Genomic DNA, 12,986 nt, shown 5'->3' on the forward strand with positions numbered 1-12,986 from the left:
GTATGGCTGTGATGCGGTCATCCAGGGGAGGCACCGGTACCGCTTTTTTCTTCTTCGGTACCATAGGTGCCGCTCTACGCTCCGGCGATGAGGAGGCCAATGATGAGGCACTCACCGAGATCGGAGCGGAGCGTTTGCGGGGCCGGTGCGGCGCCGGAATGGCCGGTGTCGCAACCGTGGCAGGAGGGCGTTCGAGGGAAGTGGAAGGCTTCTTAGCCGGCTTACCTGGGCCCAATGACCCCGAGGAAGGGTCCGGTGGTGTCGATGTCGTCGGTGCCGACTTTTGTGGTGCCGTCGACGTCGCGGCAGGTTCCATGGCAGATCCGGTACCAAACAAAATATTTTGCTGGATCTGCCTATTTTTCAAAGTGCGCTTTTTAAGCGTAGCACAGCGGGTGCAGGTGTCAGCCCGATGCTCTGGACCCAGGCACTGGAGGCACCAATTGTGCGGGTCTGTGAGAGAGATCGGGCGTGCACACCGCTGGCACTTCTTAAAACCCGGTTGAGGGGGCATGAAGGGAAACACGGCCTCCGCAAAATCAAAGCCGGAGGCCTGTATGGTGACAACAGGCCCCGCCGGGGCCGGCTCGAAAAAATAAAGAAAACTCGACGAGTTTTTTTTTTTTTAAGGAAAAATAAAGTAATTCAAAGGGAAAAAAGGAAGAAATTCGGAAAAAATACGCGAGCGGGAAGGCAAACTAATGATTTCAACGGCCGTTGAAAAACATGCGACTTCTTCGCTCCACGGAAACGAAGAAACTGGGGACCACACACTCCTCCTTCGGGCGGGAAGGCACTCGCGCATGCGCGGTGCGGCCAACTAGAACTTTCTAGTTAAAAAGGTCCGTACCGGGGCTCCGTCGGTGACGTCACCCATACGTTAAGAATATGCTGCCTGCTTGTCCTGGGATAATGTTGTTACTCAAAGTTTCTGCCAGGTACTTGGGACCTGGGTTGACTACTTTTGGAAACAGGATACTGGGCTCGATGGACCTTCGGTCTATCCCAATATGGCAATTCTTATGTTCTTATGCAAAGTGCCAGATTCAACTCTGGCCACCTTGTTGGGCAGACTAGATTGACTCTATGTTACTATGTAACATGCAAATCACTTCAACACTACATCATTCTTTATGTAAATCTTTCCATTGCAAAGCCTTACTCAACCAGTCACTCACCCTTACCCAAACCTCGAGCAATACCTTTACCACATTCTCCTCAAATATATTCTAGTCCCATACTACTCTTCTGTGGCTGACGAAAGTAGCTCTTAACATCCTTTTGTGCATCCTTCTCTGACCAGCTCCTACATTTCACTATCGAACAGTGTTTAACATTCATGGTGCTGGGGTAAGGGTATAAGGGGGGGGGGGGTTTGCTCTTACCTTGGTGGTGTGAATGGAGCTGGATGCAGGAAAAGATAAGCCACAAGCAGATCCATGCACTCATCCGACATACCATCACTGAGCATCTGAGCGCAAATCCAGCGCTTGGCCAGTCGAGAGGTGCCGCTGAAGGCAGGATGCTGCTGCTGAAGACTGTAAGACAAACACAAAAACAAAGAAAATGACGACAGGAAAGACCGCATGGCCTCTCTCATTTGCATAACTGTACTATCTACTATCCCTTCTTCTTCCTTAATAATAATACAGTAAAACCTTGGTTTGCGAGCATAATTCGTTCCAGAAGCATGCTTGTAATCCAAAGCACTCATATATCAAAGCAAATTTCCCCATAGGAAATAATGGAAACTCAAGACGATTTGTTCCACAACCCAAAAACTTTAACACAAAATACTATATGTAATTGTATTGCAAGACCTTGCTCGTTTAGAACAGTCACTATACTCCTGCAGCGTCAGAGAGAGAAGAACCATCGGCTCAGTTGTAATGATGTGACGCGTGTATACTGTATGTACTCATATTGCAAGACTTTGCTTACTTAGAACAGTAACTACACTCTTGCAGCTTCAGAGAGAGAAGAACCATCAGCTCAGTTGTGATGATGTGATGTGTGTACTGTATATTGTATGTACTTGTATTGCAAGACATTGCTTGTATATCAAGTTAAAATTTAATAAAATGTTTTGCTTGTCTTGCAAAACACTTGCAAGCCAAGTTACTTGCAATCCAAGGTTTTACTGTAATTTATTTTTATATATCGCCATACCCGAAAGTTCTAGGCGGTTCACAACAATCAAGCACAGTACATACAATGCAATATATACAAGGCAAATGCATACAAGAGATTAAAAAGCTAACTATATAAGGAAATACAAACAATTTAAAATCGGATAAAAAGTTGGATTAAGAGAATAATCAACATTAAGATTCTAGCCTACTAAGTAGTTGTGTTTTTATCTGTTTCCTAAAGTCAAGGTAAGAGAAAGCTTCTAAAACAATTTTTGCAGGCCATATATTCATTTTGGCTGCCTGAAAGGAAAAGGTTCTCTCAAGGAACCTTTTATAATGACAGTTTTACTGAAGGATATGCAAACAGGTGTACTCTTTGGGAGCTCTTATTAGAATAACTCAAGGTAAAATGAGGGATGAGATAACCTGGAAGCATACCAAAAACTGCTTTAAAGCAGATACATGAGAACTTGAATAATACTCTGGATTCAAATGGCAATCAATGGAGCTTTCGATAGAAGGGAGAGATATGATCCCATTTTTTTAGACCGAAAATGAGGCGAACAGCCATATTCTGAAGGACTCTCAATTTATTGATAGTTTTCTTGAAAGCACCCAAATACATGATGTTACGGTAGTCTAAAATACTTAAAATAGAAGATTGGACTAACAAACGAAAAGAAGCTTCTGCGAAGTACTTCTTGATGGTACAAAGCTTCCAGAGCACCGAGATACCTTTCTTAAATATTAAATCGGAATGTTTTTCCAAAGTGAGGTATTTATCCAGGGTTATTTCCAATATTTTTAAGGACTGTTCGATGTTATAATCCAACCTATTCACATGTATGATTGTATCTTTAAATTTTGTCATTGGGAGTTACTAAGAAAAATTTTGTTTTTTCTGAGTTTAATTTCAATTTAAAAGCAGCCATCCATAGTTCGATCTGCCTTAGAGATCCTATGTGCTTGTCCCATGCTTTCTTGAATTCAGATAAAGTCTTTGTCTCCACCACCTCCGCCAAGAGGTTATTTCATGCATCCACCACCATTTCTGTAAAGTATTTCCTTAGATTTCTCCTAAATTTATGTCCTTTCACCACAAGTCCCTCTAAGCTGCTCCTTTTGGCAGGAAGCTATGCAGCCGTTCAGCCCCACCACGAAGCCGGTGGGGGCGGGGACCAAAACCTTATGCCAGTACTGCTTTCCTGAAGCAGCAGCATCAGCAAACTGAAACAGACTAGCAGCGGGACCTTCCCATGGCAGCCGGTCCGCCCTCTCTATCACTTCTTCTGGAGCAGAGCCAGCAGCCACAAATATGTAAGGGAAGGTCCCACAACTGGTTTGTTTCATTCTGCCACGGCTGCTTCAGGAAAGCAGCAGCAGTAGTGGGGATGCTAAGGGCCAGACACTGGTGGTTGTGGAGTGGGGGAAAAAGAGGGGGCAGATGCTGGTGGATATGGGGTGGGTGGAAGAGAGAGGAGGTTGATACTGGTGGAAATGGGGTGGGGGGAAAGAGGGGGAAGAAACTGTTCGATGTGGGATGGGTGAGAGAGAGAGAGGGGCAAATATTGGTGTAAAAAAGGGGTGGGAGAGAAGGGCAGCTCGTTGGAGATCCCGGCACAGAGAGGAAGTTTGGTTGATCTCCCTGGGCTTGATAAATCGCTGAGCCCTGACGACAGAGCGTCTCCCCCCCCCCCCCCCAGCCACAGAACGCTAGCTCTCCACAACATTGTCAGCAAATGCTCCTGAACCCGAGGCCCATGTTAAATAGGCTATGTATCTGAAGTCTTCCCGGTTAGAAAGGATGGTTTTAACATCTGATTCTGTAGGCCCCTTCAGTGACAAGAGTGGAAGAATGATGTCTACGCCATGTTACGCATGGAGCGTCTGGACGTCAAGAGAGCCTCTTCAGCCGCCTAGCGGTGGTTTCTACAGATTTGGTCCCCTGTGTTTGATAGCTTGTCTCCCAGAGCCCATAGCTACTTACTGAATATGTGATTCTGTATGTGTGTGTGTGTGTGTGGGGGGGGGGGGGGTCGGACAGTTGGGACTGGTTGTGTTGTTCCTGGGGCCACCATGAAGAATAAACATGTGTGGCCCACTCTGGTCTGTATTTTTGTTAAAATGTTAATATATAAAGTCATCTGGAAGCATTGGATGCAGGCAGGTGAAGGGACACATCTTGTAGTTTTCATTAGACTGTGTTTAAAGCTGTAAATCCAAACACTGTTTGCCTTCTCTTGCTGAAATACTGCAAGGCCATTTTATGTTTGAGAAGATGTGTTCTTATCTTGTTGTGAAGTGAATTCAATTGTTTTCATAGCTGTATTTGCAAGCAGCTTTAGATAAGACTAAGGCTCTGCTGACCAAGGCACCCTTTGGACTTCAGTCTTTAGATAGAAAAATGCTTGTTATTTCTTTTAAAGTTTCATGTGACCTGTGTCCATATATGGTTTGTATTTACGTCACATGCTGACAACACTGATTCATGTAAAATGATATAAAAGAGGTGTAAAGCTGACAATAAAGCGGACATGTTTTGGAGATTTCTTGCCTCTAAGATATGTCCCCAGATGCATCTGTCTTGCAAATGACAGGAGAGTGTGGGGCAGGAATTGGGACCTAATCCTTTTCAGCAGGTATATGTACATTAGAGGACGTGATATCAAATGGGAAGATGCTTGAGTTTTCACGACTGCAATAATCTTTTGGTATTTTCAAAGTCCCAAACATTTAAATGATTGCAGTTGAAGCAGGCTATTCAGAAGGGGTTCCCTGAATGGCGAAATTTAAAAGATCAGTATAGCTTGCCAGTCCTGTGCTTCCAGATGGATTTCCTAGGACATCAGGCTGCCCAGTGGTATAAATTTATATCTGAATTTTTAAATAAAAAGCCAAAAACTAGTCTTAAAGATATTTGGAGTATTGAGACAAAGCAGCAGATTTCTGCATCTCAATGGCCACAAATTTGGAATTGGAGGATGAGATGTACAGCATCAGCATCTATGAGGCAGACTTAGTTTTTCTTGTTACATAGATCTTTTTGGACCCGTTAGGTTGCAAAGGTTGGACAGTTCTAAATCTAATAGATGCTGGCACTGTCATCTCAATATAGGGACACTGGATCATTTGCTATATTATTGTCCCTTGATACTCAAATTCTGGAAATCCATTTGGGGTTAAATTATTATGATATTGGAAGTTCCATTATCGCTATCATATGATATAATACTAGTCGTTAAGCCCGTTACATTAACGGGTGCTAGAATATATGTCTGTCTGGTTTTCTTTCTGTCTCTCTCCCCCTCCATTTCCCTGTGCAGCGCTTGTCTCTGCTTTCTTCCTCACTCTGCACTCTCCAGCTGTAACATTACTGCTTCGCTTTTTCTCCCTTCAAGCATCTCTGCTCTCTTTTTCATCCCCAGTCTCTCTACTCTCCTTTCTCTCTATGTTCCTGATTCCTGAAAACCTCTACGCTCTCCTGTTTTCTCTGTATGCTCCTGATCCTGTGTTTCCCTGTAGGTGTCTCTTCCTTTTTTTTTTTTATTCCTTCTTCAGTCTCAGTTCTTCTTTCTCTGAACATTCCCTTCTTCAGTCTCTCCAACTGCAGCTCTCTTGCCCTCTAAGCCCCTGCTGCAAGTGGCTGTGCATGTCGCTCCTGATCCTCTTTCACTGACCCTTGAGACTGCATCCTTTTTGTTATGCCTAGAGAATGACACGGTGACGGTTTACCCGCGGCCACCGCATTTAAGCCGCGGGTCACCGCCGAAAACGGGGAAGAAAAATAGCAGTCGCTGCGGTGACGGGGACAAGGCCATTCACCGACCGCGGAAACGGTGAACAGGTTTGTCCCCGCGGGCCAATGTACCCCCTTCTAGGAACCGCTATTTCACCGTGCTCCTCATTTGTCATTTCAACCCTTCCTGCCAATCGCAGCAGAAGGGTACCCAACCCCTCCTGCCGGTCCTCCCAATGGCCTCCCCTAAGATCGCCGGCAGGAGGGTACCCAACCCCTCCTGCTGGACCCCCCCCCAACGAACCCTCCCACCCCGGAACCCCCTTAGTCTTACTTTTCAAGTTGGACCGGACAGCTCCTCGCTCGTCTGGCCAGCAGGCCTGCCTCCGTCCAAATGAGGCGGGCCCGCCCCTCCCCTCCCCTCCCCTGCCTCCCAATGGCCTCCCCTAAGATCGCCGGCAGGAGGGTACCCAACCCCTCCTGCTGGACCCCCCCCCCAACGAACCCTCCCACCCCGGAACCCCCTTAGTCTTACTTTTCAAGTTGGACCGGACAGCTCCTCGCTCGTCTGGCCAGCAGGCCTGCCTCCGTCCAAATGAGGCGGGCCCGCCCCTCCCCTCCCCTGCCTAACCCACAGGATCCTAGGGCCTGATTGGCCCAAGCACCTAAGGCCCCTCCTATAGCGGGAGTGGCTTTAGGTGCCTAGACCAATCAGGCCCTAGGATCCTGTGGGTTGGGCAGGGTAGGGGCGGGCCCGCCTCATTTGGACGGAGGCAGGCCTGCTGGCCAGACGAGCGAGGAGCTTTCCGGTCCAACTTGAAAAGTAAGACTAAGGGGGTTCCGGGGTGGGAGGGTTCGTTGGGGGGGGGGGTCCAGCAGGAGGGGTTGGGTACCCTCCTGCCGGCGATCTTAGGGGAGGCCATTGGGAGGCAGGGGAGGGGAGGGGAGGGGCGGGCCCGCCTCATTTGGACGGAGGCAGGCCTGCTGGCCAGACGAGCGAGGAGCTGTCCGGTCCAACTTGAAAAGTAAGACTAAGGGGGTTCCGGGGTGGGAGGGTTCGTTGGGGGGGGGTCCAGCAGGAGGGGTTGGGTACCCTCCTGCCGGCGATCTTAGGGGAGGCCATTGGGAGGACCGGCAGGAGGGGTTGGGTACCCTTCTGCTGCGATTGTCGGGAGTGCCGTTGGGGGGGTCTACAGGAGGGGTTGGGTGCCCTCCTGCCGTGATCGCTGGGGGGAGGGGAGACTTGCAGCCGTAGCCGCGGTCACTATGCTAATCACGGCAGCATTTAAAGTACATGTCGTGTTTGTTTTTGCATTGCTAGCCCCAGGGGTGGTGGAAGATTAGTGATTGAAAAACTGTATGAAAAATAACTATTTTAAATTTAGTGATCAAAATGTGTCAGTTTTGAGAATTTTTATTAATTAATTTTTTCTCTGCGTGTTTTGTTTTTGTATAGTTATTAACTAATATTTAACTAAGTTTTAAAGTTTTAAAGAATGTTTCCTTTATACGTAAATAAAGAAAAGTGAATGGGATTGCAGTGGCGGTGACGGGGCGGTGAATGGGGTGGCAGTGGCGGTGACGGGGCGGTGAAGAGGATGGTGAGACGGGGACGGGGCGGTGACGGGGTTGGTGAGACGGGGACGGGGCGGTGACGGGGATGGTGAGACGGGGACGGGGCGGTGACGGGGACCAATTTTTTCACCGTGTCATTCTCTAGTTATGCCGGCTGGGTTTCCATGGCAACCCTGTTCGCTAATGCCGCAAACTCGCGCTTGGTTTTCTCCTTGCTCGTGGTCTCCTTGCTCCGCCTTTTCAATGTCAACCGGGAGCCTGGACTCTGAGGCGAGAAGCAAGAGGAATCGTCGATTGCTCTCAATTTCTGCCATGTTTTGTGCTCCCTTCGACGATGACGGCCCTGCTGCTGCTGTGTGTGAGTGCAGGTAGGTGCTGGGAAGCACTTAGGTGAGGGTGACAGGCCCGAGCGCCGGCACTGCCGGCAGAAGCAGCAAACGCTTCCACACATCTCCCTTCAAATCAGCGCTGAAACGTGGGTGTTTAACCCTGCAATTGCCACAGCACTGCTGCAGAAGACAGTCCTGTGGACTCGCAGCTTATACCTTGGGGTCTGTGAGTGTGGGGCCGTTTTCTTATTTCCTTGTGGGAAACTGTTTTGCGGGCTAGTGGATGTGAGGAGCGGCCGGGATCGCGAGCAATGCCTGATGTTCTGTCGCCGACCGTTACAACTGGGGCCTCTGGAGCCATGACTCCCTTAGTTCTGGCCGAAGTTATTTTTAAGTTCAAAGCCGCTGCGGCGGCTCCTCTCACGATCCCCGCCTGCGTCGGAAGCCTTCTCCGATGCAGGTGCGGCTCGTGAGAGGAGCTGCAGCCGCAGCTTTGAACTTAAAAATAACTTCAGCCAGAACATTACCTTGGGGTCCGCGAGTGTGGTGCCATTTTTCTTCCCAAGCTCATAGAACCCTAAGCGTGCATGCGAACTCCTGCCTATCACGGACATACGGATCACAGAACACGCAGATAGGAGTGCTCATGCGCGCTTAGCGTTTTATTATAGTAGATTGTTTGGAACGATATTATTCCCCAAGAAACAAATCAAGACAAATCAGAATAAATTGCTCCTCATTATGACAGGAGTAGCCATGCAGCTGATAATGAAAAATTGGAAAATTTGGGATAACTTAACTTATAGTTTCTGGTGGGAATCCTTATGTCAGATTTATAAGTTTGAAAATATTAATTCTTTACAGAGGGGATACCATAGCAAATTTAAGGAAATTAGGGGCCCGTTAACAAAATATTGTAAGATATGAATGTGAATTATTAGCATTATTTCCTTTGATTCATGAAAGATTGCTATACATATCCAGGAGGGGCGGGGGAGGGCTAAGGTTGGGGAGGGGGGTTAAATAGCTGTATATTATTTATTATTATTATGCTATATTACTTGATTGTTCATATGTTTGCACTATGTATTTGATTTTAAAAATGAATAAAGAATATTACAAAAAAAAATTAGAAAATAAATGCAAATAAATTTTAAAAAAATAAAACATCTGATTCTGTGATGCCTTCAACATTTGAGAGGGAGATGGTAGACACCTCTGGAGGTATTGTGGATGATACTGTTTGGTGAGCAAACAACTATTGAACATTTGCCTCAATTTCTTTTGACCAAGCCACCTGAGATAACATTAGATTCTTTATGGATTTTAATTGCAAATCTTGGGAAATCTTTATGTCCTCAAATTCAATATCTCAATAAGGGGACAAAAAAATGTAAAGATTTGAAAACTCGGAGTCGATGTTGGAACTCTAAATACTCAAGTAGTTAATATTAAGGATTTGATTGAGATTCGCCAGACACAAGATGTCATGGTAAAATTACTAATTTGAGAAGAAAAATTGAAACATTGGAAAATAATTCTCAACGATTTTCTTCAATCCAGCACTTCACTTTTCCGGGCACTTGTTTGTTCCTTTTAATGCTGTTTGTTACAAAACCTTATCTACCATGGACCCCTGAAGAAGGCGTGTTGTTTGAAACACGGATCATGTCGGGTCCCCTGTTTGGTAATAAGGTTGTATATACCATTAAAGTTTGAAATAAACAGTGCCTGCATCTTGTACATAGTCTGCAGTTGTTTTTGGTTTTTTGCTTGCTGTTTGGTTTGCTGCAGGTCCTTGTTGGATTTTTTTGTGCTTGGGAACTCTTTATGTCACATTTATAAAATGGAAAGGATAATAGCCACACAGCAGGGGAATTTTAAAAAATTTCAGGATATTTGGGAGTCATTAATAAAATATTGTAATGACTGAATATTATTTTTCCCCTTAAATATGCATGTCCAAGGTGGGGAGGAGGGGTGGAAGGTTATTTTGGTCTGATTATTAAAATAAGGTATATGAGAATGGGGATTATTATATGTTTTCTTGAATTTAAAGACTGTTATTGATTAGGGGAGGGGGATAAATTCTGATATGGTAACAGAATATTAAGTGTTGTATCTGAGTTTAAAATGTTATATATGCTGTTACACTTATTGTAAGTTATTAAAAATGAATAAAAAATTTTAAAAAAAAAGAAAGAAAGATAAGGGAGATGGAGAACAGTCTTGTTAACCTGCCTTACCCATGAAGTGTGCCGCTCAGGTACGGTAAATGCAAGATCTCCATTTCTAGCTGCAAAGACTCCTCCGTGTCCTGGTATTTCATCATCCCTTCTGGAGTGATGGACTCCTTCATTAACAGAGGCTCTCGGTGGTAAGCCACTTGGAGACGGAAGACATAACCGTCCTTAAGAAGCCACAGAAACGTTAATAAGCACAAGAAATATAGGTGGCTAGGTTAAAGAGATCAGAAGCGATGTAAAACAAAAAATTAAAATATGCCCTATCCAGACTGCCCATTCATGCCATCTGCTATTCCCTCCTCACTGTTAGGGACTTTATATACTTATCCCAAACTTGCTTGATTTCAGATACAGTCGTCTCTGTCACCTCCACTGGGAGGCCATCCCATGAATTCACCTTTTCCATGAAGTATTTCCTTACGTTGCTCCTGAGTCTACCCCCTTTCATCTTCATCCTATGCCCCCCCCCCCTTCATTCCAGAGCTTCCTTTCATTTGAAAGTGACTTGTCACCTGTGCATTTATGCCACTAATGTGTTTAAACGTCTTTATCATATCTCCCATCTCTCACCTTTCTTCCAAATTGATATCTTTTACTCTCTTTAAGCAGAGGCTGTGGACGGGATGATTTTTCAGTCCCGCACCCTCCTCTTTGATTTCAGGTTTTGAGATATTTTGCTTAGATGTAGAGAAATGTATTTTATATTTTTGTTTTGCTATTCAGTTGTTAGTCGCTTCAGGCAATTTTTTTTAATCAAAAAGGGCCACCACAAACCCAAATGTAATGTAATCAAATAGCCTCTAACAAGTCTTTCATTACTGCTGTTAGGGGATGACTTTCTATTTCCAGAAAACCTCAACTTTGGCAGGAAAGGTGCAAACGATGAGGCTACCATGACTAGGTGAACTCACGCACTTAGTGCTGGAATAAGAAATTCAAAACTAAGTCTCCAGATTCAAAAATTTGCTCTCTGCAAACAGCAGCTCATTTGTCTGAGATTGGAAAGCAGTCATGTTTTTACTCCTCAAGAGATCTCTGTGCATTCACAAAACACAGACGGAAAAGCACAGTTACTTACCGTAACAGGTGTTATCCAGGGACAGCAGGCAGATATTCTTGACTGATGGGTGACGGCACCGACGGAGCCCCGGTACGGACAATTTTAGAGTGATTCCGTAGATGACGTCACCCACATGCGCCCACATGTGAGAATATCATGCCTGCTTGTCCTGGGATAAATTACAATATTATTATTAAGACTTAGCCAAAAGGAAAGATTTATAAACTACAAAGAGTTTTACCTCATGCAAAAAACTATTTTTTCTGAGGCCCTCCGAGTATCTACAAATCCAAAATGTGGCCCTGCAAAGGGTTTGAGTTTGAGACCACTGATCTTAAGGGAGGAGGCCTTAGAAATACCAGTAAAGCTTTCATAAAGAATTAATTTGCAACGGTGTGCAACAGTAGCCTAAGAGATACAACAGTAAGCTGAGATCCAGGAAAAGTCCAGATTCAAATCCGACTCTGCTGCTTGTGATCTTGGACAAGTTGCTTAATCCTCCATTGACAAGGGAACAAAATTTGATCAGGCCCTCTAGGAACAGGAAAAATAGATACCGTTCCTGAATTTAACTTGCATCAAGCTACTCTTGAAAAGACACGAGCTAAATCCAATGATTTTATGCCACAGGAGGGAGTAACGAAACCAAACCTGGCCCCATAACATTAAGAGGTGGTTAACCACAGAGTGCTAACAGGCATACACAATCACAAATGCAGCACCTGCCCTACCCCACCCACACAGAGAGCTGTCCCGAGCAACTTGCCTCAGTTTCCTGAGTCTCAGGGATACGACTCAGCAGGGTGTTCAGGTCATGGAGAAAGCCATCGATGCTCTTCTTCCTCTTCTCCTTCAGCTTCACCTCCGTTAACAACTCCTCAATCTACCAATGAATAAAGCACCAAGAGAACACTGTTAGCAACCAGGATCTTCCTAACACATACTGTTCTGTGTCTCCCCTGCCATTTATCCCAAGTCAAATTGTATTTTAAGTAAATTAGCCGTTAACACTATAGAATCCCTGTGGATGAACATGTTTGTAACAGTGGGGCACAACCTTATTAGCAAAATTAAATTTCCACTCTGTTCTCGAGAATAGCACAATTAGATATTTGTACGCCCAATACTGACAGCCTGAGGAGGGGGTTCTGAAGGGTAGGGGAAGGAGCATTTCCTCAATAAGTATTTCTGGTCTCTTTGACATCAGGATTAAGAAATACAATTTTAAATACATCACAAATGAGCTAATATTCAATGATTGTCTACCTCTGAGCAATGCTACTAAGTTACTGGTTTTCAGATATTTTCTATAGAGGAGGGTAGGAGGTGGGCAGGAAGGGAAGGAGAATGTTGAATAGGTTTTGAAACTGTGTTTTATTTCATGTTATGCATCTCAACGATATATAGCACTGTGTTTCAAAAATAAAACCATTTTGAGATAAAAGTACAGTATTATGGTACTTCAGTTTCCAAAGCTACCACCTTATCATCCAGCAGGTGGCAGCAGCACAACACCAGAGACTATGCAGTAGCAGCTTCACCGAGAAGGCCCAAGTCCTCCTCAGCACCACCCACAAACCCATCCCTGTGACTCAGCCACAACAGCTGCTTCTCTGCATCTGGGGGGAAACGCATGTTCACTTGGCTTAAGTAAAATTCCAAGCTCCGATTCCAGCTTTAAAATAAACGGTTTCTAAAAAGATTTTAAAAGATATGGGATTTCTGACCAACACAATGCTAATGTCACCTGGCTTTGGGTAGAACTTTCCCTTCCTCACAGCAGTCCCTGTATAAGAAAAAAAAGTGGAAGAGGAGCTAGCCAGGCTCTTGTAAAAAGTTCACACATTCAACGAAAACAATTCCTTATTCTCAGACCTACTGTCTACACTTTCTTTTTCAGAGAGGTTC

The 12,986-nt window shown here is 45.0% G+C and overlaps 1 protein-coding gene across 1 annotated transcript in view; it reads right to left on the reverse strand.

The window, feature by feature from the left end:
* The window catches only part of NOL6 (nucleolar protein 6), a 105,193-nt gene that overhangs the window by 77,175 nt on the left and 15,032 nt on the right, over positions 1-12,986 (reverse strand). The window contains exons 3-5 of the mRNA XM_033958186.1: positions 11,810-11,961; positions 10,019-10,228; positions 1,386-1,538 (exon numbers count right to left, since the gene is read on the reverse strand). Of these exons, the coding sequence (XP_033814077.1) occupies positions 1,386-1,538; positions 10,019-10,228; positions 11,810-11,961 (515 nt within the window). The remainder of the gene's footprint in view (positions 1-1,385; positions 1,539-10,018; positions 10,229-11,809; positions 11,962-12,986) is intronic.

This window comes from Geotrypetes seraphini, chromosome 1 (genome assembly GCF_902459505.1).
Source record: "Geotrypetes seraphini chromosome 1, aGeoSer1.1, whole genome shotgun sequence".
Classification (NCBI taxonomy): Eukaryota; Metazoa; Chordata; class Amphibia; order Gymnophiona; family Dermophiidae; genus Geotrypetes; species Geotrypetes seraphini.